General features: G+C 41.1%; 1 protein-coding gene across 4 annotated transcripts in view; it reads right to left on the bottom strand.

The window, feature by feature from the left end:
• Positions 1–4,336: 4,336 nt before the first annotated feature.
• The window catches only part of LOC126405880 (ankyrin repeat and fibronectin type-III domain-containing protein 1-like), a 34,645-nt gene continuing 12,102 nt past the window's right edge, over positions 4,337–26,879 (bottom strand). For all 4 annotated transcript variants that reach the window (XM_050069878.1, XM_050069874.1, XM_050069876.1 and 1 more), the window contains exons 5-19: positions 24,976–25,089; positions 24,177–24,274; positions 23,686–23,776; positions 20,891–20,998; positions 18,870–18,969; positions 15,301–15,430; positions 14,857–14,976; positions 14,510–14,616; positions 13,945–14,059; positions 12,039–12,205; positions 11,199–11,376; positions 10,892–11,054; positions 8,820–8,986; positions 8,259–8,463; positions 4,337–7,600 (exon numbers count right to left, since the gene is read on the bottom strand). In XM_050069878.1, coding sequence (XP_049925835.1) covers positions 6,858–7,600; positions 8,259–8,463; positions 8,820–8,986; positions 10,892–11,054; positions 11,199–11,376; positions 12,039–12,205; positions 13,945–14,059; positions 14,510–14,616; positions 14,857–14,976; positions 15,301–15,430; positions 18,870–18,969; positions 20,891–20,998; positions 23,686–23,776; positions 24,177–24,274; positions 24,976–25,089 — 2,606 coding nt within the window. In that variant the 3' untranslated portion in view covers positions 4,337–6,857. The remainder of the gene's footprint in view (positions 7,601–8,258; positions 8,464–8,819; positions 8,987–10,891; positions 11,055–11,198; positions 11,377–12,038; positions 12,206–13,944; positions 14,060–14,509; positions 14,617–14,856; positions 14,977–15,300; positions 15,431–18,869; positions 18,970–20,890; positions 20,999–23,685; positions 23,777–24,176; positions 24,275–24,975; positions 25,090–26,879) is intronic.

Raw genomic sequence — 26,879 nt, 5'->3', positions numbered from 1 at the left:
TTATAACTGGACACAGCTATGGCACTCATCACTGTTTGCTTTATCAACAAGTGGGTTGGCCTTCTCTTTCTATTAGAAGGGACCAGCATTTGTTTTTATTTATTTATGAGGGACTTCCTCAAAAATTGCCCTCATATTTGATGTCACTTATTGGCTGGAGAGCTGACTGGTTAGTACTGCAGGTTCGTAGAACTAATGCTGATTTAGGAAAGATTGCTTTTAGATTCTTTGCACCACACACCTGGAAGGAATTGCAGTGTACTTTGAAGCTTGATATTCTGATTCCCATCGGTCCATTCAGAAATCCCAGTCAAAAACCTGACTAATATATATATACTAGTCCATACCCACTGGTAGCTTTGTCACCTTCTAGCTATGCCAATCCTCAATGCCTGTGTGCAGTTTCACATAGATTGACCACGTCAGTGAGTAGAAAAACGTGGGACAGACAGAATGACTGACTGACAGAATGACACACTGACAGTTTCCGTGATTATGTACAGCATACCATACCATGACTTAGTCATACCAAACATTAGAAAACAACACCAACATTGGTCCACAGGGGGAGCCACAGCGATCGGTCGCATTTTAGCCATTTTGAAGCATTTTTCTGTTGTTATAGCGCCACCCAGTTGCCAATTAGAGTTAAATTTCTCCAGTCACCTTGAGGCGTCCTGTTCTACATATCTACCAAGTTTAGTAAAAATCCATATGGCGGTTAGGCCTAGATAAGAAATGAGCTCTCTAGCGCCCCCATTTTGTTTGATGGGGTCAATAATGGAGGGGTCCCCTCAGATTATGTGTGGTCATATGCCTACAAAGTTGCGTGGTGATGGGTGAAACCCTTGAGATGTTATACACCTTTATGTGATGAGCCACGCCCTCCGCAATATTCATGGCCTTATAGAAGCTCAGTTTTAGTAAGTTTTCCAACTTTTGCCAAGAGGGAACTTTAGATATTGGTCCCTAGATTATGTTCACCCAGTTTCATGCAGATCGCTCAAACTTCCTAGGAAGAGATCGATTTGAAGTGTTTTTCAAAAAATTCAAGTTATGTTCCTCATGAGGAGAGGCATCTCTGTGCAAAGTTTCATGTCTCTACGACATACGGGGCATGAGATATGCCCATTCAAAGTTTGCAATTTCAATCGGTTGCCATAGCGCCCCCCCTTTGGCCAATTGATCAGCGTGGTTCGGAAATATACCAAAAGAAGGAATTCCTACACAGCATAAGGACATAATGATTGTTATATTCTGCATATAAGCTTTTCACTGAAAAAAATACATTTGGATTTATCCCTTTGTATTCACCAAGATATTGATTAATAACTGTACTTCTGATTTTTTTTTTCAATACCTGTTGTAAAGACTTCCTTTCCTCCCCTCTCCTCCTGATTGGTTCCTTTCACCCTTTGTTCACTCATTAACCTGACTGACTTCACCTGAGTGCACCATTGCACTCATTCTTTCGTCACCACATGGTGTGGCAGTGCTGGTGAGCAGCTTCCTTCTCTTTAGTTTATCCTGTGTGTGATTACTTTTAACTATCCATCCGTATATGGATAAAAACTGCTCATTCTCAGGTAATAAAAACAATGTTTCTTATTTTCAGGTAATTATAAACGAATTAAAACAGTTAGGAATATATTCTGCCAGAAGATGCCCCTAAACTTAATAACTCTGTTACATGTAGTAAGTTCCCAGCCCTGCCAGTACTTAGGGGAAACTGAAACTGTGGCTGTTAAGTTCAGGAAGAAAAAACTGATGACGCTCTGCTTTGATTTCCTAATTGGTGACTATTTGATGTTGGGAAGAGTTGGCACTAAGTTAATTAGAAATTTAATATTTAATATATCACTTTGTAGCTGCCCCCTTATCACATAAATGTCATTACAAAGTACATCTACTCAGTTTAGGCTACTAATTGCTCACACAGCAGGGAAGAAAACCCTCCACAGATTATTCAACTAGATTTTTTAATACCTCATATTCTCCAAAAATGGTTTCCAAGCAGCAATAAGAATATAAGACATTCAAGTTGTCTGGCATTAATGAGTGCAACTGGGGAGTGAGAGGACGTCACTCTCATTGTGTGCAGCCCACACAGTCCTGAGAAGAGGTCTAATTAGGCAGAATAAGTGAAAGCACCTGTGGAAGTGAACCGTGTGCCTGCAGGGCCTTAAAATGTTGAGCTGCAGACATTTACTTTGTTCCTCTTTTTACACAAGAAATGGTAGAAAATGAGGAAAAACAGATCACCTCATAAATGAAACATGGAATGCTAAAGTAGTTTGTGAAAGCAGACAGTGTTTAATAGGATTTTAACAACAACATGTTGGGCAGTTTCAACCTCTTAACAGTTTAATACATAACCTTATGAAAATGTGATTATCAACATGTGCATTATATTTAAATGTATGAATCATTTAAGTATTTATAATATTCCTACCAAAGATAATAGCTCATAATTAAAAAAGAGAGTCCTGGTGCAAATAGCCATATATATGGACTTTTATTGAAAGGCACTAAGCTGCAAGGAAAAGCTGTTTTATTCAACTGTATTCTGTTCTTGTATTTTCAGTATGCCTCCAATACAGCGCTTTATTTCTCCGCTCTGTTGGAAAGAAACAACAGCAGAGGTTCAGCTGGAAAACCCACCTCACTCTGCCGCTTTTTACCCATGCCTAAAATTTCAGTCTGCAATATTAATGTGGTAATGGTCCTTTTTAAAGGGACAGTTCACCCATAAAAATTAAAAATACACATTGTTCCTCTTATCTGTAGCACAATTTATCAGTCTAGAGTGTTGGAGATATGTACTGTAGAGATGTCTGCCTTCTCTCCAGTGTATATATATGGGCTGTCAAAATAACACTTTTATTTTGATTAATTAATGACAGAAAAAATAACAGGTTTAAAAAAAAAATAACGCTGATTATTCGTGCTCTGTGGTGCCCTTTGACCCGGTGCGTTATTGAAGGCCACAGTGGCTTTGTCACATGATAGACCTTTTCACTGCAATTTCTGCAGTAAGGAATTTTTGTACCATCGGAGAACTTAAATCCTGAACGCAAAGCATCATAGAATGTATAAAAATATGGACGTAGTCACCGTGAAGTCACCCATTGGTTTCTGAGGAGCGGGTTTGAAGCTCAAAGTAGCCGGCTCTGGCCGTTGCCATCTTGGCCGTGCCTGACTCCGCCCAACTCCCGGCCAATCAAAAATGGGCAAAGAGGCAGGCCAAATTAAGCCTGGTTGCTTAAACACGCCCACCTCGCTCGACGCTGCTAAGTTAGCTAAGGCTAACAAGCTAGGCTAACAAGCTACGCTACTTTGGTTAGCCCTGTGGTGTTGGCTGCTCCCGCTTGGTGCCAGCTCCTTCACAAAACTTATTAATTTAATTTTGGTACGTTCATTTGCGACACTTGATTTTGTCGAGACTTGCAGTAATTTGGCCAGGGTTACAGTGAATCATCGTAACGTTTATTTAATACATATATAACGAATAATTTGAAGCAAATCAATTGACCTGAATTTAGATTTTCACGTTACTTTAGTAACGAGTTGTTCATTTGGATGTCACTTGATTATACTTTGAATAAGATAATGTTAATAAGCTAAGTCACATGGGTTCAGATGCAACTGAGTAAGTCTACCTGTGACCGACTAACTAACTCCCTTGCAAAATGGACTGCAGACCAGTGTGAGTGGTAGAGGACAGGGGAACAATTGTGTGCAAAATCCAGCAGCTTTACTACGACACATCTGCCAAAATTAATTTGAATTGAAATTCTTTAAATACTTTCACAACAAAGATTGATGTATGCAATTAATTTAGATGAATTTATCACGGAGCATGTAATTAATTTCATTCATTTTTTTTAATCGCTTGACAGCCCTTGTGTATATATAGAACCAGATGGCACTCAGCTTGTGGTGCTCAAAGCCCCCCAAAAAATGACATCAAAAAACTCAACAGCAGTGTCTCTCTCCAGAAATCTTTTATTTTTTATTTTTTTTAACCAAACTACACCCACCAACTGTATCAACGTGCAGAAGGAAGCGGCACCTACTCATGGATGAGACTCTCATGACACCACAAGATGTGAACATTAATGGCGTCCTCCCTGGCTAAGCTTTAATGTTAGCAAGCTCAGTGGTGCTAGGTGAAATGGCAGTATATGCATGCTTCCTTGGGTCATGATTTCTGGAAAGAAACATTGCTGTTGAGTTTTTCAAATGTATTATTTTGGCGCTTTGAGCACCACAAGCTGAGTGACATCTAGTTCCATTATACTGGGGAGAAGACAGACATCTCTATGGCTGAATCTAGTTCCATTATACTGGGGAGAAGACAGACATCTCTATGGCTGATATCTCCAACACTGCAACTCACACCAACACAATCTAGACTGATAAATAGCACTACAGGTAAGAGGAAAAATATGTAAATGATTTTGGGATGAACTGTCAGCACAATTCTCTCCCTCTCTGGATACTCCCAAAACATTTAACATTTCAAGTTTCCTTGGCTGTAGTTATACCTCTAGCTGACTGGATGCTAAGCAGAATGAGATAAAGAAAGCAAATACAGATGCAATGAGGCCAAATCTCCTTCAAAGCAAACAAAGAACTGACATGACTGGCTTGCATGTTCCTTAACATATTGAGACCTATAAAACATTTGTTGTTTTGTGTTATGTACATGCTACATAGTAGACAAATGCAAGCAAATAACGGAAACTTTAAAGATGTGATTTTTTAATACGTCTTTGTAGTGAAGGACTGAAGAAACTGAAAAAGAAATCATCCTCTACGTCCTTCTCACAACCTAAAATTGACATCTTAGGTTTGGTTTTCTTGCAGCACCCACATTTTGTCTTTAGACTTTCCTTGTCTGAATCTTCATTCCTTTTATTAGATATCCAAGTTTCAGCCAAAGCAAAACTTGGATATCGATATTGTTGACGAAGGTGCATACAGGTAAACCAAAAACAAACAATTCAATTACACATACAGTATAACAGCTTTTTATGGACTGTGAAGCAAACACTTCCATTTTATTGAGTTGTATGCATTTCATGAGTTTGATTACTAGCTCCATCAAGCAGCAATGCTGCTTTGTGCTGTAGTGAGTGATGAAGGCATAAGTGATAAAAAACTGCTACAGTAGCTTAGGGTTTTTCACACAACAAGCTGTAATGGACTGAACATTAAAAAAGAAACTACAGGCCCAGAAATGTGCAAATGACATAAATCATGTGTTAGATGAAGTTGTAGATGTCACTTGAATTTTCCCTCACAGCAGTTAAAGGGATACTTCACCCACCAAATGATCTTTTGTATATCAATTACCCTGTGTTAACATTAAAATGGTGGTGAACACTTTTTTCCCCCCATTCCTTTGGCAAACAAAGAATCCCAATATTTCTTCCAGAAAATTATTAATGAATTGAGGTAAAAAGGGTCCACGTTTAATAACAGAAAAACAATATCAAGATGTCTGTTTACAAACTCTCACACAACTTGCACAGTATAATCTCTAGTCTCGTATATCCAGTCATATGATCAGTATTTCCTTATGACATGCATTTAAAACTGAACTGAGAGTGAAACTTATCTGCGCTCTCAACCTCACAAAAAACGCAATTTTACCTCTCTGAACACAGGAGCAGCTGGTCTACTACTGCGCCTATCAGTTAGTTTGTTTGTGGTGAACTAACCCTTTAAAACCCAAAACTGAGCATAGTGTTAGTTCGGGCAGGACATGATGTGAAACCCAGCTCACATCCCAGCTCAATCAGCTGATCTCAAACAGTCCAATCAACTGATGGAGCAGCTGATTGATGGAAGGGAGTCAGCTGATAGATCACATGATTCCTCATCTCATTCAGGGCGCCCTATTTAAACTGCTCTGGCCTGCCTACTGTTGCTGCTTCCTCTGCAAGTCACTTTGCAACCCGCCTCCACCCCAGCTCCTCCTTTTCATGCTGTGTCTGACTTATCAGTGTCATTTCTGTTTGTCATTGATGCTGCTCTGTTCTGTTCCTGGGGGGTCTTTGCTGCTGCTCTCCCTGCCTTAGGCTTTCCATGTAGGCGCATGGAAGGGCAGGGAGGTGTGCTATCTCTGCCTCAGGCTTTCCTCATTTGCACGTGGAAGGGCAGACAGGCGTGCTCTCTCTGCCTTAGGCTTTCCACGTAGGCATGCAGAAGGGTGGAGAGGTGTGCAATTTCCACCTTAAGCTTTCCAAATATGTGTGTGGAAAAGGCTTTCTGTGTAGGCCAAAGGACAGGCAGAGAGGCCTCAGAACAGAGTCATACCGCCAAATATAATTCTGCAAACGGAAATAAAAGTTTTATTTGACTCAAGTGTTCCTTTGTCAATAGACTCTGGCCTTGAAGGGGCATAGATATGTTTTACTTTCTGTTTAGTTTTAAACATTAAGGTTTAAGCAAAATGCATCTGACTAGGAAGTACATTTATTGAATGGATAAATGAGAGTGACAGTTTTCAAACAGACGTTTTGATAAAGTTTTGCTGTTAAACAGGGACTTTTCCTCCAAATCATCAAGAATTTTCACCGTTTTTGGATTCTACGTTCACTGGGGGCGTGTGAGAAAAATAAAGGTTTCTTCATGAATTCAAGTTAACACAGGGTGAGTAGTTGATATACAAATGGTAATTGGGGGAGGGTGAAGTACTACTTTAATATTAACATTAATATATTAATGTTGGGCAGTTTGACACTGGAAAAATAGTCATTTCCAAACCCAAAAAGTCTAACTAGGATTTTCTGTCTGTGCTGAAACCCTATAATTTGGTTTTCAAAAGTAGGCTGGTGTTTGAGTCGATATCAGGATGAACTGTTAGCTGGTTTGTCCCACTCCACCTGGTTTCTCAGTGGAAGACACGCTCCCTTGATGGGAACCTGCGAAGTCTCTGTAATCTCTGGAGGAAAATCCCAGCTGGTAACGGGCACGTCACCAGCTGTGGCATTCAACGCTGCATGAGAGGCCGACGTGTCTGTAATTTCACACTGTGTCTCCCTCACACTGCTGCTGCTGCTATAGTGCAGGTTGGGCTGTGACAGAGACTCCGCTCCGTTGATCAAGTTTGAATGCTCTAAATCAAAGAAGGTGTTGCTTTCACCAATCCCCAGTCCGAAGCTCTCCAGCATATCCATTACTGATGGTGTGGACGGGCCACTGGGGGTCTCCTCCTCGATAAGACTCAGCGTGGGCAAGATGTCCACCAACTCTGCCATCTCCATCGGCCGGATTACCTCAGTGATGCTGGAAGGAAAGTCCTGCTCACTGCTGTAGGACTCCTGTGTGTCCAAACCTGTGTATCCTCCTTCAAGCTGTGCGACAGCACCAGGCTCCAATCCAGCTTCGATTAAAGCGCTTGCACATCCTAATTCTGACTGGCCAAGGCTTGTCAAGTCAAGAGTTGATTGGGCGGTGATGTCTACAGGGTATCCTCCCTTCGCGACACCCTCCAATAACAGTGTGGCCTCCTCAGGGACAGCCATGATTCCTGACGGAGCGGAGATCTCGGCAGAGATGACATCTGGTGGATTTGCGGTGACTAAACACTCTGAAACGGAAACAGGAAGAAATTAAAATCTTAATCCTCAAATTCAGCGACACCCCCAGAAAATTTTCATACGGGAAGCCAGATGGGGCCGCTGAAAATGTAGGGGTGGGACACCAAAACCAAAAGCCGTAATTTACTTTCAGGAATTTGATTATTGTGTTAAAGTACAGAGGTGAGTAGTAACCTATGCCAATATGAGACTTAATGAATCGCATACTGATATTCTTTGGTTTTTATTTTACAGTTAATGTTACTAATTATGTGATATGCTTAGACTAATACAATACTAACATTGTGAGGCCCACAACAGCCCTGTTTTAATGTTCATAGTTCTTCAAATAGGCTTGTCGTCCTTTTCCGTAAAAAGACATGTATACAGCTTTAATGAAGGAGTACTTAAGGTAAGGAACAAAACATTTCCTGGGACCAAGCCCTCTCAAGTTTCAGGAAGACTTGTGGATACCTATAGAACCCATTTTCCTTCAAATATCTTGAGATGAGAGTTCAGTGATAGTTGAATATGTTGAAACATGGTAACTGAGCACACACACTGTATGTATAATTTAACTACAATGACAGCCTTCACTGTCTCAGTCCTGAAAATGGTACTGGAATATAGTCCAATACATGCGTATCTGCACCCACATCATCATTGTACCTGCAATGGCTCTCTGTGCCTGTATCCGATGGGGCCACGTCAGTCTGGCGGTCAAACTACTCTCCTCCTCCTCGCCATCGGGACGTGGCGGCGGGTCTCCTCCCATCACCAGGCCTAGAGGCACAGCCCCAACCCACTGCTTGGACCGAACGCACTGCAGACAGTCCATGATCCAGCGGGCATCCCTCCACACCACATCCAGACGCTGAAGAGACAGGAAAATAATGAGCAAGAGAGAAACTGAAGCAGCCGAATTAATTTCAGTCTGGCAGAAGTCATTTAACCATGCCTTTTTAGAGTCACAGATAATGTCATAAAGTCAACAAACATCTGCCTAGGGACTGGTCTGTCAGTGAAATGGTCAAAATACAAAATATCTGGGCTGCTATTCTTAATCAAATACACTGATGGGTCCTTCATTTCCCTCATTAAACCCAAATTAATCACAGAAGAAAAGATGTATAAAAAGAAAAGCAGACAAAAACATTCCTGTACTGCATGATTTACAAGTAGTTCTTTTAAGTATTGAGCCGTCTTATGTTTCTGCTTTCATGATCTTACCTGGGAAAGCTCTGTGATGTGGTTCAGGCGCTCTCGGGCCTCCTGCACCTCCTTGGTGTCCAGAGCCTCCCGCAGAGCCTGCTGGGCCAGATGAGTGTCCAGCTCCAGCCTCACCCAGGCCTGGCAGTACTGGGACAGGAAGTCCCGTTCATACGTCCAGAAGTGAACTGGTGATGAGGCAGAGTCAAAGAGGAAAAAGGAAATCACTACATCTAAGCCAAAATCAGTGACTTTAATAAAATAATTCTTGGTCATGTTTGCTAAAATATTAATCCCCCTTTTCATCCACGCCTCTGGGTTTGTTTTAACTCTAATTTAATACCATTTTTCCTTTTGACAGTTCTTGGATATTTCCACGCTTAAGGTTTGATGAAGTGCAGTAATGAGTTCTGAGGCTTCCTCTCTCAGGTTTAAAGCTAGGGTTGGTAACTTTTATGTAAAAAATGACTTTGAAACTGTCACTATATTCACACAGTGGTACATGAGATGGATAATCTGTGGGAAAAAAAAATCTGTGCCTGATGGCATTTTCAAGAATCCATCTTGCTTTAACAAAAACAACCAGTCAGAGCCGAGGAGTCTCTAAGGCAGCTGTCAATCATGTCAATCACTGCTGGTGTACGGTCAAACTTGGTGGCGCTAATTAAATATGAATCAACATTCGGTTACTGCATTGCCTGTTTCTCACCTCAAATGTTTCAAAAACAAAAAAGGCGGCATGGTGTTGCCATGGTTAGCATTACTGCCTCACAGCAAGAGGGTTCTTGGTTTGAACCCGCGGTGGGGGAGCCCTTTGCAAGTTTGCATATTCCCTGTGTCAGCGTCGGTTTTCTCCGGGTGCTCCAGCTTCCTCCCACAGTCCGAAGACACGCAGTTTAGATTAACAGGTGACTCTAAATTGGCCGTAGGTGTAAATGTGAGCGTGAATGGTTGTCTGCGAGCTGTCCAGGGTGTAGCCCGCCTCTCGCTCAATTGCAGCTGGGATAGGCTGAGATAGGCAGGATAAGCTGTTACGGAATGAATGACTAAATGTTTTCAAAACATATTTTAGTGTATAGAGAGTTTGTGACCCAGCTGCCATGTTGAAAACAGTTGAGCCAAAACAAAACACAGCAAACGGAGCAAACTTTCTCATTTTGCAGCTAAACAGGACACTAAAATACGTTTCTGAAAACATTTGAGGTGAGAAATAAAAATGCAGAGACAGAATTTTAATGCGTATGTCATCAGCACTGCCTAGTTTGACCGTTTGACCGCAAGTCATGTGCAGTGATTGACAGATGCATTTGAGGCTGATTAGTTGTTTTCATTCAGGCGCAGTGGATTCTTGAAAATGCCTTTAGAAGCACTAAGAGGACAGAGACATGATCTTTTTTCCACACTTTATCTGTCTTATGCACAACTGTCACGATGTAGTAACAATTTCAGCAAATATGACATTGTTATTTTCTCTTAAAATTACCACCCGTAGCTTTAAAGCCGAGAGAAAAAGCCTCAGAACTCATTAGTGCAGTTTACCAAACCTTTAGCGTGGGAATTTTCAAGAAGGGTCAAAAGGAAAGATGGATTTAAATTAGAGTCAAAACAAACTCTAAAGAGTGCATGGACAGGAGGATCAAAGGACTAATTAGAGAAGGAAAAACAATGAAAGTGACTCATCTTCAAAAGACCCAAACTGTACCTCAGTGTGCTTTATACTTTTCAACCTAACTGCAATTGCTGAAATGCATTTCATGGGTTATTTTTGGGGGGTTATTTTAAATTCTGTACTTGAGTCCCTTTGAAGATGAGACACATTTATTGATCTTAGTCAGATGAAATGAAATGACTTCTGTCATTTTGTTCTTATGTGATGCAGCTATTTTTCTTCACTTAAAAGAGCCGCGGGACATCATGCTGTTATTACCAAAAGCAAACCAGGCATTTTAGTGTATCCTTGAGGGCAAAAGGTGGTCTCAGTTAGATGAATCTTTTTCTTTTTCACTCTTATTGTGGGCCCTTTCTATCAGCCTGCTTGAAAAACACTGATGTGAGACAGATCCCATATCTGTGGACTATAGTTCTCCACCTACCCAGCTCAAAGATCTGCAGGGGCATGGTGAGCCCAGGCTCCTTGGTCCCCACCAGAGGCCAGTAGCTGGAGCTGAAGTCCTCACTGGGAGGCAGCAGCAGCACCATGGACACCTTGTCTCCAAACTGCAGCAGCTCCCGGGTGTACACACCATACTGATACGCCTGTCACACACACAAAAACACATCCAAATGTTATTAAAATCTGTTAACGTGTAGAATAAATACAGAATAATCTTATCATTTCTAAACATAATGGTATTGTTCAGAAGGGAGAATATCAAGGTGGCTGTTTGAAACCATCTTTACCCTGTAGAGGGGGATGTTGAGCTTCGTCAGGAGATGTGTGACCGCTGCTCTCAGAGACCTGACGAACTCCACCAGCCCGCTGCTCTCCATCACGCTCTCGTCCTCGCTGCTCAACAGGTTCGGAACGCTGTCATTGGCTGTGGTGTAAACATGACTTTGAAGCCATGCCCACTCCTCTCTGTCAAACAAAGGTGATGCAGTTAACAAAACAGTGCTGTAAAAGGCTTATGTGAGGGCAGATGCATGCTGTGCCCCATTAGGATCTGATTACATGTACTTTATGTTCAAAGAGGTCGAAACTAAAGCAGCGCTTGTAATATTTAGAACAACTTTATTGCATTGCAGTGGTCTTGCACTACCCTGATGAAGGCCACAAGACAAAATGTGCTGGTCTTGCACTAGTGTTGCTAGAGTTTTTGACCTCTTTAGACTTCATTTTCTTCTTTGTGCACCTTAGATGTAGGTGAAGCTGTGCCAGGAACCCCTGCCCAGCTTGTACTTTATGTTCAGGCAGATAATTTTTCTAAAGCATTTCTCACATTTTCAGATTGATTTAGCATGATATCATATTGTTGTAAGGTAATGCAATTGCAAGCAGGGGGTGAAGACTAATGTGGAAGTCCAACATCCAAGAAACGAGAGTTGGCTGCCAAACCACATTCGTTCTTATGCCAGGAACAACCACATTTGAAATATTGTTTGCAAAGCATTTGGATTTTTCAACACCTGAAAGCTTCAACTGCAATATAGCATGCTTTGGAAAATGCTCAACAAAACTAAAGTGTTATTTGTTGTTATGATGAGCCTGGCACAGTATGTCACATGTTCAGACTGTGTTACCTGGTCACGTGGGCGTTGTGTCGGACCCGTGTGTGGCAGAGCAGATTGGGCAGCCTCTGGGGCACCAGGACTCTGATCTGTTCCACTGAGCTGCACAGTTTCAGGATGCCCACGTACAGACCAGGCTGGGCCCACTGAATGCTGTGCCTGTGGAGAGATAGTTTCTCCTGGAGAAAAGACAGAAACAGGTACGGCATTAGGGATTAAGAGATGTAGTGTTTGGATACCAATGATTTGGAGTGTCTAATTTTGCTTTTAAGGAATACTTAACCCCCCAAAATTAATATTTATATATCAATTAGTTATTTAGTGTTGCATTGAATTCATGAAGAAAACTTTGCTTTTCTCGCATGCCTTCATGGTGAACAATGAATCCAAAAGAGGACAAAATTCTTGATGAATGAAAGTCACAGGGGACCACGTTTTAAGAACAGCAGAACTATAACAAAACATCTGTTTGCAAATTTTCACACAGTTTTTTCCAAGTGGTGACTACCAGGGCTGAAAACCTGAAGCACGGAGGTGCCAAAAACTGCAGTTCCTCTAACGGCCACTTGAGTGTGGCTCCAAAAGCGAGTCAATCCCCAAAGACCCCCATGTTAAAATGCCTGACTTTAAAGCAGAAATAAATATGTTTACAGCCTGTCACAGAAATTATTTTTTTCCAGTGTGTAATTTTTGCTAAAACCTTACAATTTAAAACCAGAGAAAAATGCTACTTGTCTGTGTGAGACTTGAATTATACTGCACGAGTTGTGTGAGAGTTTGTAAATGGATGTTTTGATGTAGTTTTGCTGCTGTTAAACACGGACCCCTATGACTTCATTTCATCAGTAATTTTCTCCATTTTTGGATTCTTCTTTCACTGTGGAGTCCAGCTGCCCCCTGATAGTCGACCAAACGTTAGTCAACCAGAATGGTCATTAGTCGGCAAGATTCATTGGTCGCTTAGTCGCAGAAAACAAACAAAACTCTATTAGGAGCCTTGTCAAAATAAATCAAACCCTATATGACTGGACAATGTGGGAATTTAATTTGAAAGGACAGACACAGGAAGTGTCCACGCTCAGCAGTCAGACAGGAGTCAGGTTAATTTCCAGGGCTGGTACCTGCGGTTATTCCACAGGCTAGTTAATAACATGTCGGGCAGGAAATCCAAAGTGTGGGATCATTTTGAGAAGGTGAAGGACGAACCCAAGGTGATATGTAAACTCATCTTCATTGGTCGACTACAAACATGACGTATCATCTGAAACATGGAAGTAGCTACATGCCCATTAGCCCACAGCGTCATTAACAGGCGGCTCGCTCAGTGTGTGACGTGCACTTGTAGATAAAATATAGGCCTATATTAATGAAGGTTCATTAGTACGGTTTGTATTTCTCTGTAATGTAGCACAGTGTTAACAATGTTACTGATACTATTCTTTCTCACACCTTCAACTCAAACCATTGTGTTGCCCCGCCCAAAATATGTCATTTAAATATTTAATTAATATCGTGAACATGCGGGCGACTAGTCGACTAATGGCCCTAAATGATGACTATTGGTCGACTAGGAAAATTCTTAGTTGGGGGCAGCCCTACTGTGCAAGAAGAACAAAGTTTTAAAGGTAACTCAGGGTGAGTCATTGATATTCAAACAGTCATTTGGGGGTTAAAGTATTCCTTTAATTTGTTTTGGACTTGCTGAACTAATTCCATTGCACTTTTGAGGTTATTTGAGCTGCACAAGAGAGAAAAACACGGCTCAATGATCAAGTCTGGAAAGTCAATAAACTCAATCACTTTATGCACTCTATGCACTCAGTGCTCAATACATTCTGTTGCACGTAGCTGCTGCCCCATGATGTTTGACTTCTACTCCATGTCTCTCTCTTTTACACAAACACAAACCCAGGTTCACCTTGAGCTGCTCATAGAGCATGTCCATGGCAGTGGGCTCGGGCAGCAAAGGCGTTCTGCTGCGGTTCTTTTCAAGGCGGGCCAGAGGCATCCAGTGGAGTGGAGGGTCAGGGGGGCTTGGAGCGGCACAGACAAGAAAGGGTAAATAAAATGAAATGCAACCACATGGAACAACAAATTAAAAACTCAGTCTGATTAATTCATTTTAATACAACAAAGCTTATAACACCAACAACCAACAGACAGATGGATGGATATCCTAAAAACATCACTCTGCATATCTGCTAAGCAAACCCTGCCTTCTGCTTGATTAGGGTATTATCTCCCTCAGGCAAATGATTAAGCATATATTATTTGGGTGATTGGAAATTCACTGTGGTAGATTTTAAAAATGTTTGCTTCATTGAAAATGATTGGGACATGACTGTGGACAGCTGTGTGGTGAGTTGGAGACTGTCCTTCAAACAGGAGACAGAGGTTAAAGCCTCCTGTGATACTGTGTGCTCTCTGGAAAGAAGATTTGTCCAACAGGGATTAACAGAATGTACCAAAAGCCTCTTTCACACCTGGGAGGGTTTGGGAACTCCTTCAAAGTCACCAGCAAGACATTGCCCTGCCTGTCTTTCAGAGGTTCATAGTACACCTGGCCCAGGTCCACTGTTCCCAGGGAAGACTGAAGGCAGAGAGAGGTTGAGATGTAAAACAGAAACATGCGGATGAATAAATATGAGGATATTAGGGATTAATGCTGTGAAACACAAGTTCTGGGGGTTCAGCTTTGTAGCCAGAGATAGGGAAGCGAGGCACCAGTAGAAAGACTGGGAGGAAGAGGAGATATTAAGAGGTAATTAAACTAGCAATTAACCCATTTTGATGCCTCCCATCATGCTGAGTATGCTGCTTAACTTCCTACCTGCAGCTGGGAGACGGCTCTTAAAATGTTGTGCCTGTTCTGGAGGAGAGACGACGGAGATGAATGAGCCGAGGACAGGGCCTGCTGGAGCCAGGGCACTTGTTGCCATGCACAGGACAACTATAAGAAAAACATTTCATTAAATTTTTAAGTGCAATTCACACAGAAAATTCCATTATTCTGAATAATTAAAGGTGCTGTATGTAACTCTGGAGGAAGTCGGACTGAACCATCAACCCATAGCACCAGTATTTGACGATCTGGAAATGAGACAATTAACTATCTCTCTATCTCTTTATCTCTGTCTCCAGAGTTATACACAGCACAGTGAAAACAATGCACTGACTACACGTGTATTAACTGTGTTCCAAATGGATTTAAAAGTCAGCAACAGTGTTTATGTGAGTGTGTGTTGAATTAGCACGTGTCCTACTGACAGTTTACCTTGGCAAACCAAAGAAAGTCGTGGGTGATAGAGGTGGAGCAGCACTGGATCTCCACCAGTGGGATTTGATCTTCAGCTGTCACCAGGATGTTTTCCTTGTGGTAGAACACAGTTGCCAAGTACACGCCCCTAATGAGATAAAGCCAAGACAAGACCAAATGAAATTAATTTTGACAGACCGTCCAGTTGGAAACATATTTTTATAAAGATATTAATATTCTGATGATGATGATGTCATAATTGTAAATAACACTTAAAGTCCCCCTCCAGACATGTTTTGAAGTTTGTCAAGATACATTGCTACAATTCATATTTTTGTTTTTGTCCAGAACCACATCTACTTTTTACGCCTAATTGTGAAATTCTGGGTATGGCCTACCCCCTGCCCACCATCACTGCTTGCACTAGGTTGACTGGTGAAAGAGTGGCGGGCATCAATATGGCTAATGTTACCATTACCTCAGTCAGACCACAGACTGTAAAGGTAACAGATGTAGATACTGTGACATCACCCACTGGTTTGTGGATTCCTGCTTTGAAGTCTGGAGTTCGGCATTTTGGCCGTCAACCATCTTGGTTTATTGGAGCCAGAAGTGACCATTTTTTGGAGAGAGGGTGGATCTGACTGAGAAGCCAAGGACACTATTGGTGGACAGCCCGTCACTCAAATTAATAAATATTAACAGTGAGTAGGGCTGCCACTAACAATTATTTTCATTGTCGACTAATCTGTTGATTATTTCTTCGATCAGTCGACTAATCATTTCATCAAAAAATGTGTTAAAATGTTGAAAAATGTCGGTCTGTCTCGCCCAAACCCCAAAATTACGTCATCTAATGTCTTGTTTCATACTCACGCCAAAGGGTTTTAGTTCACTGTCATGGGAGAGTGTGTAAAGCTGCCAATATCTGAACGTAAGAAACTGCAGTAAGAGTATTTTGGGGTACTTTTATAGTTCTTTTCTATGAAAAATGACTCAAACCGATTAGTCGACTACTAAAATAGTCACCGATTATTTTAATAGTCGATTAGTCATCGAGTAGTCGACTAATCGTGGCAGCCCTAACGGTGAGTTATGTAAAAATTCACCCCCTTAGATTTGTCATGAATGGGGAAATTAGCTATGGAGACCAAAACTGTTAATTGTAGCAGGCTGTAAACATGTTTATTTCTGCTGTGAAGTTGGGCATTTTAACATGGGTACCTATGGGAATCGACTGGATCCAGCCTGAAGTGGCCATTCAAGAAATTGCAGTTTTTAGCACTTCATGTTGGCTTCATTTTTCAGTCGTAGAAGTTGCTGCTTGAGTCAGACCCACCCTGCGTTCCAAATCGCATACTTCTACTATATACTTTTAGTATGTACTGCAGCTGCCCTTAAAAAGTATGTAGTGTAGTATGCAGTATGCATGCAGTATGCATGCTATTGGGACACACTACATCCACCATCACATCGCTCCCTGAACTCCGACCCTCTTGCTCACTTCCGCCGCCGTCCGTAGCGCCACACTTGAATATTTTGTGTTGTACTTCGGAGATGCAGCAAATCTCCTCTCGTCGAGCTCGCCAGAGTCGTGCATACCGTCGGAGGTGCCGCAGAGCTCTGTTGCTGTTATGTCGTAATGTATGTTGTTGTTTCTAATAAACTGACGTGTTCACGTAAATAGTTTCAAGCCTATTATTAGTGACCTGTCTACTGAACTAGTCACCAGTAGGCATATTAACCCCCTTCGCACACAGCTCTCTGTTGCTGGCAGATATTTGTTGTTAAATATATTCACAGCTATGCAGCTGCTGGCACTATATTCTGTCTGCACGTGAAGCAGCCTTACATTCACATTACTTTTATTTGTAGTGTAACATACTTGCACATTCTTACTACATTACTTAATATGTATTTGACTTTTACTATTTATATATTTACTAGTCTATACTGCTCATACCTGGCCCATAGTGTATTCATATTTAGTCATATTCATTCATTATTTATACCACACTTACACCACTGCCTATACTGGTAGAATCTTCTATATTGTAGTCATAGTTGAACCCTAACATTGATTATACTATAATCACAATAAAGTTGAATGTTGTAACCGTGTTCTTGCAAAACTGTATGATATGTGACAGTATATAATCAGATCATTGCAGTCCTAATATGTTGTGTCTTAGAATCTCAAATTAAATAAACCATGTATGAAAGGAAGTGTGGGCGTTGGTTGTACACGCAGCTCAGTCAGTGTGACGTAACTTCTGCTGCGCAAAGGATTGTGGGTCAGAATGGCCAAAGAAGCATGCTGACATGCATACTGCGAAATATGACCGGATGTAGTAGAACATCCTGGTAATTTTGGCATACTGCATCTGACATACTATGTATTGGGACACACTAATTCTTTTTCTGGCATACTAAATAGTATGGTAGTATGGGTATTGGAACGCAGGGCCAGACTCAGATGATTAGTCTGTTGTGCACTAAACATATAACATATAATAATAACTGCTACGATGGTGTTTTTGGTTGATAGTGAAAGGAAGCTCCAGGGTCAGGTTTACATCAACATACTACAAACTCTACCATGTTTGTTGTCACAACTTTCTCTGTGAAAAACACATTTTTGTGTGGTGGGGGACTTTAACCTTATGGCAACTTATGCAAATGATGTTTATGTGTTAGTGCCGTTTCTATCAAGCCCCATTGATTTCCTATTTTTGTTTTGGGTCACTTTAATGTAAATAGTTTGGCAGCACCTAGTGGAAGTTTTTGGTGCTAACCAAAGTGCTCAGCGTCACCTGACCTGGCATCTCAGGAGCCTCTTATTGAAGGCAGGTGTGCTGAAATTAGTGGACTGAGGAAGATGGCACGTGGATACAGACTTCAACCGCTGTGTGTTTGGTTTGATCTTAGTATTTTATGTTTGATGAATTGTTTCCCCACTGATATGAACTTTATGTTAAGGCCTGTTTATTTTAGGGAATGTTCGTTTGGGTTGTTTTGATGCGATAGTCAGACAGCTAATCAAGCCACTCTCTACGAATCATGGAAGTCAAACAACTCTTGAACCACCTGAACCATCCTGCACCATCAAACAGTGAGTAACTAACCAAAGACAATTATGATCATGTCTAACTTTATGGTATCTGTTGTATTCTGAACCTGTGATTCAGCTCAGAAGCATGTGCCTTCAAACCACAATGTTTTGAGTAAGCTATGCTGTGTTCAACCACTTTTTTAAAGCAATGCTGGGGTTCTTATTCATGCATTTACACCATTTCCAACTTAGAAGCTCCATTATTCATCCACTGTAGCTACTGTGGTGAGTAAGATCCAGCAGTAATGTGCCACTTCCCATAGTTCAGTGATTTCAAACATCATCTTGTTCAAAAGAACTCATCACTAATCTTGACGCTACAGAAGCTTCAGTGTAACTGCTGTTCTTTTTAATAACCATAACAGGTAAGGGTTTAGACTTTGAGGTCTACACTGTTGTAATCGCATCCCATTTAATCCGTTACTCCCCATACCCTCAAGACACACTGGGGCAGGTAAGACAGATGGAGCGCTACCTCTGTAGGAGACGAACAAACTTGGTGGCGGACTGGAACAGTTGTTTGATGCCTCGGGACACAGACAGACGCTTGCTGGGACTCTGGGGCTTAGAGTTCTCTGTGGAGCGGGGGAGAGGAGGATCAGACAGGATGAGAATCACTTTATCTGCCAAAGTACATTCACCACGTATGCATGGTATATTTAAACGGGTGAAAGTGGTGAAACAATTTCCCCTGTAATCAAAAGAGCTGACACAGTGCATACTGCTGATATAAAATGGTGTCATATTGGAATAGAAATCTATAAAATGAGCATATCAGGTCCTTATGAAACATCATAACAGTTTGTTTTGATGTCCTCCATATTCATTATGTTTTCTGGCACTTCAGTATCTCTTAATTAATACAAGTACAACAGAACACAAGGTCAAAACTATTAAACACCTACAGCACTTGAGAGATAAAAGCAACTCTGATTGCAGATGTGATGCTGGAATAAAAAACGCACATGCTGTTATTGGATGCATTATGCAGAGAGGAAGGTAGATTGTTTAATAGCTTTTTTTAGTACTTGATGAAATAACACCCAAAACTACAGTGTTTCCCAGGAGTTAAAAGCAGTAGATTTTAAAGTAGCAGTGTGTAAGATTTAGGAGGATTAAGTGGCATCTAGCGGTGAGGACCGCAGACTAAAACTTCACTTGGTTAAGATTCCTTCAGAGGTCATTATTCAGGAAGAGACAAATTATCCTCAGAGGTCTCTTCCTCTCCAAAACAAACAGACCTGCTGATTAGAGCCGGTAAAAACACTGAATAAAGCAGTTTTACTTTACAAATCAGTGTTTCTCCAGCACTGTTGATTCTGTCTGCGACAAGCACCTGATAATGAGTGTTTGCCTTTTTTCTGATTCCAGGTGTTCAGGAGATTTTTAAGGTGAGCCAAATTGCCTGCAAAGATCTCCTCCTCTTCACAACATAGGCCCAATGACTTAAACCAGCAAACACACTAAATAAAGCAGTGTCACTTAAAAAGGTGAGGTGGTTTAGGCAGCTGATCAGGATAACTCCTAGGCGCCTCCCGTCAGAGGTGCTCGGAGCACGTCCCACTGGTAGGAGGCCACGGGGCACACCCAGAACACGCTGGAGGGATTACATATCTCATCTGGCCTGGGAAGGCCTCGGGGTCCCCCAGGAGGAGCTGGAAAGTGTTGCTGGGGAGAGGGACGTCTGGGGTGCTTTGATGGGCCTGCTGTCACCACGACCCGGCCCCGGATAAGCGGATGAACGTGGATAGATGGATGGATGTTTTCCAATGCTGTTTGGCTCATGCAGATGGGCCACTAGCCCAGCACCTGCTAAGGTGAGCTCACCTTTGGTCTCTGATAAACTAAGATTGAGGCATTTGGGAGGTTTTTACCAGGAGCCGAATTATTCGCTACGGTCTCTTCTCTCCAAGACAAGCAGATCCAGTAATTTAAACCACTGAATAAAACAGTTTCACATTAAAAAATTTATGTTTTTCTGACATTGCTTGTCGCACAGGTGGCGCAAAAACGTGAATGTCCCTATCTAGAGCCAGTGTTTGGTTTTCGTTTTGGGCTACTGGGTTTTACTGCGTTTTGGGTTACTGCTGGAAACATGGCGGTGCACCACAGTGATCTCAGTGGACGAGGACCTGCTCCCTATGTAGATATAAACGACTCATTCTAAGTTAACGAAGAAGTGCCTGTATATATTTTCAGGTGATTATACACTAAAAAAAGCATACTTCTTGTATTATATTCCATTTTAGCCAATATATCCTCCTAAATCCTACACACTGAAGCTTTTCTTGCCAAATATGGAGCATAATTAGAAATAGTAAATATGTAAATATTAGGACATCAAAATTGGCAAAGAAGCTTAATATATGTTTCCTTTTTAATATGACAGAAAACACAGTGTTTCTGTGGTGATAAATACACCTCATACATTTCACGGACCCATTATCCTCGCTTCACAGCAGCTAGATATGCAATCGTTGCATCACCAAGTGTTACCTATACAGAATCCTCTGTAATGTGGTTCTCTGGCATCTTCCAGCAGTTTCCTCACAAGGCCCTCGTGATTCCTGAACTGTGACTTCACTCCGCTGCACTCTCTCCAACCTGCACAGGAAGGAAGAGAGAAACAAATCATCGCTTTCATTTTTTTGCAATTAGGGAAAATCATTCAAGACATCAAGAACTCATTTGCAGGCGAGTCCTGAGTGCTACTCTCTTTCTGTCTTGGTGATTAGGAAGCAAGAGCAATTGCATGCGAGACCATCTGTGTGCTGCGACTTGTTTCAGTGCTGAATCACTCTGAGCTGCTGATGTCTCCTTTTAAGTTAGATACGATGTTAAATGGTGTTATGATGCGTTTAAATGGAACCGGTGAGCTGGTGTTTACGAAATGGGAAGTTGTGAACAGGGACTCATGGACCCAGAGCTCTCAAAAAATATCCACCTACATGTACAAGGTCGTGAATACTACAGCAAGGGGGTGTTCATATGGACTCTTCTCATTAATAAGGTACACACGACCCCATTTGAATGCAGCTTCACTTAAAGGTCCAGTGTGTAGGATTTAGGGGAAGAAATCGGCAAAAAATATAAGCAGCATGATTTCTTTAGTGTATAATCCTCAAAACAGAATAATTGTCTTTCATTACCTTAGAATGAGCTGTTTCTAATAATATTAATAATACATTGGATTTATATAGTGCTCTTCTGGATACTCAGAGAAGCAATACAATGATACAAGAATACAATGATGAAATAATCCATAAGGGAAACAATGCAGAGAGGGAGAAGGAGCTCACTTTTTTTCGTACTTCTGTACTTACACTTAATATTTTGAGTGCATAAGTGCGTTCACACTGAGAAGTATGTAAAAATGCAGTGCACTATGAGTACCCGGATGGTGCACTCAAAACGGTCAACAGTTGAGTGTGGAACTATGGACATTTCTCGCCCTCAGTGGTCGCCATCTTGGCTACGTAGCAGAAGGGGAGGGGCCACTTTTCAAACTGGAAATGGCGGCCGAGGACTGTGCGCTGCATTGTACAAATACAGTTTTTTTGCACTGAGCACCACTATACTGTTGTCAGGTATAAGCCAGCAGTATGTTTGTTGGGTTAATTTAGCTGTCTGTAATGATTTGGTACCGCGAACGATAACGCGAATGCTAATGCTAGTTTGCTAACTAGCTAAATTGCAGTTGTCATTTGTTTGAGACAACACTACCCTGTCGTTCACGCACTACGCCAATAAGTACATAGTGCACATAGTATACTACATGGAAGTGTACTGATGGAAGTATGTGATTTGAGACACAGCACTTGAATTCTGCCATGTTGCACCACCATGTTTCTACGGTAGCCCAGAATGGACAAACACTGGCTCTAGATAGGGCCACTCGTGTTTTTGCGTCAGCCATCATAGTTAGCAGCTCCCCCGCTACAAGATGCATGGGAAAAACGCAGATTTTTTTTTTTAATGTTAAACTGCTTCATTCAACTCTTTATTTAAAGTATTTCTAAATATTTAAACAAAACATGAACACCACAGAGAACACTGTGTGGGGGCACGGCAGTTAAGTATTCATAAGTCCACGTGTCCTTTTATTGTCCAGACAGTCACGGTGAAGCTGCGTAAGAGGGCATTTCTCGCATTTTTGAGGAATATTTCTCCTCCTGACCTCAGAGAAAAAGTAATCTTTTCCATTATAAAGATATCCTTGATTTTGTCCATCCATCCTTTAAGGCTTGGAGGCTCAGATTTGTACTTCTTTGTAATCGCTTTCTTGCTGGCAATAAACAGTATTTTACACAGATGCCAATCTTTTTCATCTCTCACATCTTCCCTCATTGCACCGAAATACAGGACCTTGACATCAATAGGTATTTCATATCCTAAAATCTTTTTCATAATTGAACATATTTTATTTGAATACTATTTGATTTTTTGGACACAGAAAAATCATTCTTTTTTTTTACTGGTTTAAATCACTGGGTCCATTTGGTTTGGAGAGGAAGAGCCCTTTGTGGATAATTTGGCTCCTCGTGAACACACACATTAGCAGGTGCTGGGCTAGCGACCCGTCTGCAACTAGCCAAACAGTGCTGGAGAAACACTTTGATTTGTAATGTGAAACTGCTTTCAGTGTTTTTACTGTTTTAAATCACCTGGTCCGTTTGTTTTGGAGAGGATGAGACCTCTGGGGATAATTAGGCTCTTGGTAAAAACCTCCTTCACAGTGAACACTGAAGATATCCTAACTGGGAGTTCACGCTTGGCACAGCTGATTGCACTCTGTAATCCTTACCAAAAGATGCCACTAAATCCTTCACACTGCTCCTTAACTGAGACTGCAACATGCTGAATATCACTCATATCGCTATTTTTGTTGTATTCTGACTTATATTTGGATTTATATGAATATATTTGACGTTTATTCTCCATTTCAGAAACATCGTGTGGCGTTTCTTGCATCATTGCACAGTTTAACGTGAAAAGTAACAGCAGTGAGAGAAAGAGGACGGCATGCAAGAGAGATTATAAGACCAATTCAAACTCAAAGCACGGGCACAAGGCCCATTGACTCGCAGTGACATCCTTAATTCTCCACGTTTTAATAATTCATTAATCTACCAGCCATGAGTGGATTCCACTTTTTCACATCAAGCTTGATGTCAGCCAAGTAATTTCATTACACAGGCACAGAGAGAGCGAGAGCGAGAGGGGAAAAAAATGGAGCCCCTTTCAAAGCTGCAAGTCCACATTCATCAAAGTTTGCAGTTCGGTATACTCACTGGAGGGGGCAGCGCTGACTGGCGTGGAGCACTGAGGCGGGCCCCATCCTTTCACATTGTAGGCACTCACTCTTACAAAGTAATGCGCTCCCTGCATTTGGAGAAGCACCAGACCGCCAAATTATCATCATGCATTAACCTTATGAATTGTTCACTCTGGGACAAAGAAATCACATACCGCTGTCATTATTAATTCATCTGGTTAAGTAAGGCAGTTGAGTGCGATAAGTGTTCTCTTATGGGAAGTGGTTCGGCACAGTAGATGATGATTGGGGCGCAATAAATACAGTCTGTGTGTAGGTCTGGAGGTAATGTGTGTGAATTCTGTGTGTGTGGATGACTGCATTTCCCAAAACCATTTAGCTTTGAATGCACGCGTGTATATATCTACACTATGTGTGCGCAGTTAGAATCTGATTGGTGCTCGCCTCTATGTGTGTGTGTGTGTGTGTGTGTGTGTGTGTGTGTGTGCTTCCTACTATATGACTTACTGCTGTGAGCCCCTTGATAACATAGGATGGGTTCTTGGTCTCTGTGACTTGGGCTGAGCCAAGGATGCGTTTGAAGCTGGCTGAGGTGCTCCATTCCACTGTGAACACAAAACAATCTCAGTGACAGATTATTCTCTGGCTTTGCTCAAAGCCCCCATAGGGGAGAACTAAGGATTTGAGTGTTTACAGTCTCAGGAACTTGCTGTACCTGGGCTTAATCCACCCTTGGCTGCAACCTATGACATTTATGCAGCTGTAAAACTAAGTAGCAAAAAAGGAGAAGCCAAACGACATCCATAAATATGAAGCTTTTATAGCTGTCAGGCTGAATGATGTATGAGTCCTTGATTATATTATACCTTTATTTAGCCATAATGTCTCTCTTCATGTTTCAATCAAGGCTCCTATATTATTTAACAGTAACCTTGGTATTTCTCAACCTTGGACCCTATTCTCACGTTTTTGTGACTAACGGGAACAACAATTTTTGAAACTGGTCCAGAATTAAAAGAGAATGCTTCAGCAACCATGAAACAGGCTGCAGTAACACTTCTTGGGGCATATGTGCATCATGAATGTACGTTCACTCAATGTGCCGGCGACTTTTAAGGTGGAATGTTACCTTGAACCCTAACTTAACTTAATGTTACTCAATGCAGTTGACATGAATCTCATTAGTCACTTAGAATAAAAAAAAAAAAACCTGGGAAAATAGGGTCTACGTGGATAAACACTGAGGATACCCTTTATTTTTGCTCTATCCATCCTTCCATCTGAAGTGTCGTTTCCCACCACCTACCCCTGTAGCGGGTAATGAGCCCCATGGTGTCGCCCTCTGGCTCCTTAATCGCCACAAACAGAGAGGATGTGCTGGTCACCAGTATGGACACATGACTGGGAGGTCCAGGCAACTCTGTGGGAAACATTTCGACAGAACATCAGCTTAGCTCTGAGACTAAATTATGCAGAATACAACAACAAAAGAGAATAGGTTTTATAAGTATTTTAAGTATTGTACATATTTTATTTAAATCAACTTCATTTGATGAATAAACATTTAATTTATGATGCTGTTAGATTGCTGCTACATCGCCTTGTTAATATAAATGTGTGTCTCCCTTTGTGTGCAGCAAGCAGGAGAGCAAGCTGTTTTTTGACTGCAGTAAAATTGATTTTGAAAGGATAATGCCAACAAATATGGATTGAAGCAGATTTTCTTGATGTAAACATGCTGTAAATTGTGGGATAGATTACATCCATCTTTTTTGAATACATTTTTAAATTTTGGACTTCACAACGCTCTTGAGTTATTGGAAACTTCTTAATACTATAATACAAATAATGTTAGTGTAACCTAATCTTTATGTGCAACTGTGCAGAAATACTGGTTTAAATAGAATGAGCAGACATTAAAAAAAAGCATTTGAATGTTAATTTCAAATGTAAATGTCAACGTTATGAATGAGGTTTCAAACTATTCGGTAAAGCTCTATTCATTAAATTTATCTTTTTAAAACTTACTGTATCTTTTTTATTTCTTATATACCATAAGTAATAACACACACATTTTTAAAATATTTTTTTATGGGTATTTCTGCTCTATTTGATAGTGAGGAAATGGCCCAGGCTTGACTAAAACCTGGGCTCCGGCAGAAAAGACTCAGGTTTAAAGGAACAGTGTGTAAGATTTTATGGGGTGTAGTGGCATCTAGTGGTGAGGATTGCACATTGCAACCAGCTGAAACTTCTCCCGGTTAGAATTCCCTCAGTGTTCATTGTTCAGGAGGTTTTTACCAGGAGCCAAATTATCCTAACCAAAACAAACAGGCCCAGTGATTTAAACCAGTAAAAACACTGAATAACATGTATCTATTGTCTGTACTAAGAGTTTGGCAAGCAAGCATTTATATATGCAGCTCCATATATGTGGAATCTTCTGCAGAGGGACTTAAAGTTGTACTCACTGGTTCCTCTCGACTGTTTCAAAGCACTGTTGCAGGATTTTTGTACACAATCTTCTATATGCCGATGTCACGGTGTGTCTTGTCTTTGTAGTCATGTATAGTTGCCGTTTTTTTGCGTTTTTATGGTTCATTTCTGGTATATATTAACATACTTTTTATCTTTTCTTTGTAGTACTCTTACTTTGTGTTTTATACTGCTTGTTTTAGAGCTTTACATTTTTATTTATTTTTGTTCTGTGTTGTCTAACTTGTGTTGCTGCCTGTCTTGGCCAGGACACTCTTGGAAAAGAGATTTTAAATCTCAACAGTTTTTTTCTGGGTAAATTATGGTTAAATAAATAAAAACAAAATTAAAAAAAAAAAAGTGTTTCTCTGATGCTGCTCATTGCAGAGGAGCTGCTAACTATCTAACTCTCGCTAACTGGCACGAAAACACTAGTGTTCCTGTCTAGAGACACTGTTTGGTTTGTCCATTCTGGGCTACTGTATAAACATAGCGGTGCAACCCGGAGGACTCCATACAGGTGGAAGTGTTCCTTATGTAGATATAAACAGCTCATTCTTAAATAACGGAAACATGATTCTTCTTTTCAGGTGACTATACACTGAAGAAAACATACTTATATCATATTCAATTTCTACCCATGTATCCCCCTAGATCTGACACACTGGACCTTTAATGGTACCCAACCGAGGCACACACTTTTGACACCTTTCGGTTTCATGTATGCCGTTACAG

This window comes from Epinephelus moara, chromosome 18, assembly GCF_006386435.1.
Source record: "Epinephelus moara isolate mb chromosome 18, YSFRI_EMoa_1.0, whole genome shotgun sequence".
NCBI classification, from domain to species: Eukaryota; Metazoa; Chordata; class Actinopteri; order Perciformes; family Serranidae; genus Epinephelus; species Epinephelus moara.
Note: the sequence above shows the minus strand (reverse complement) of the source record. Positions and strands in the feature narration are given on the sequence as shown.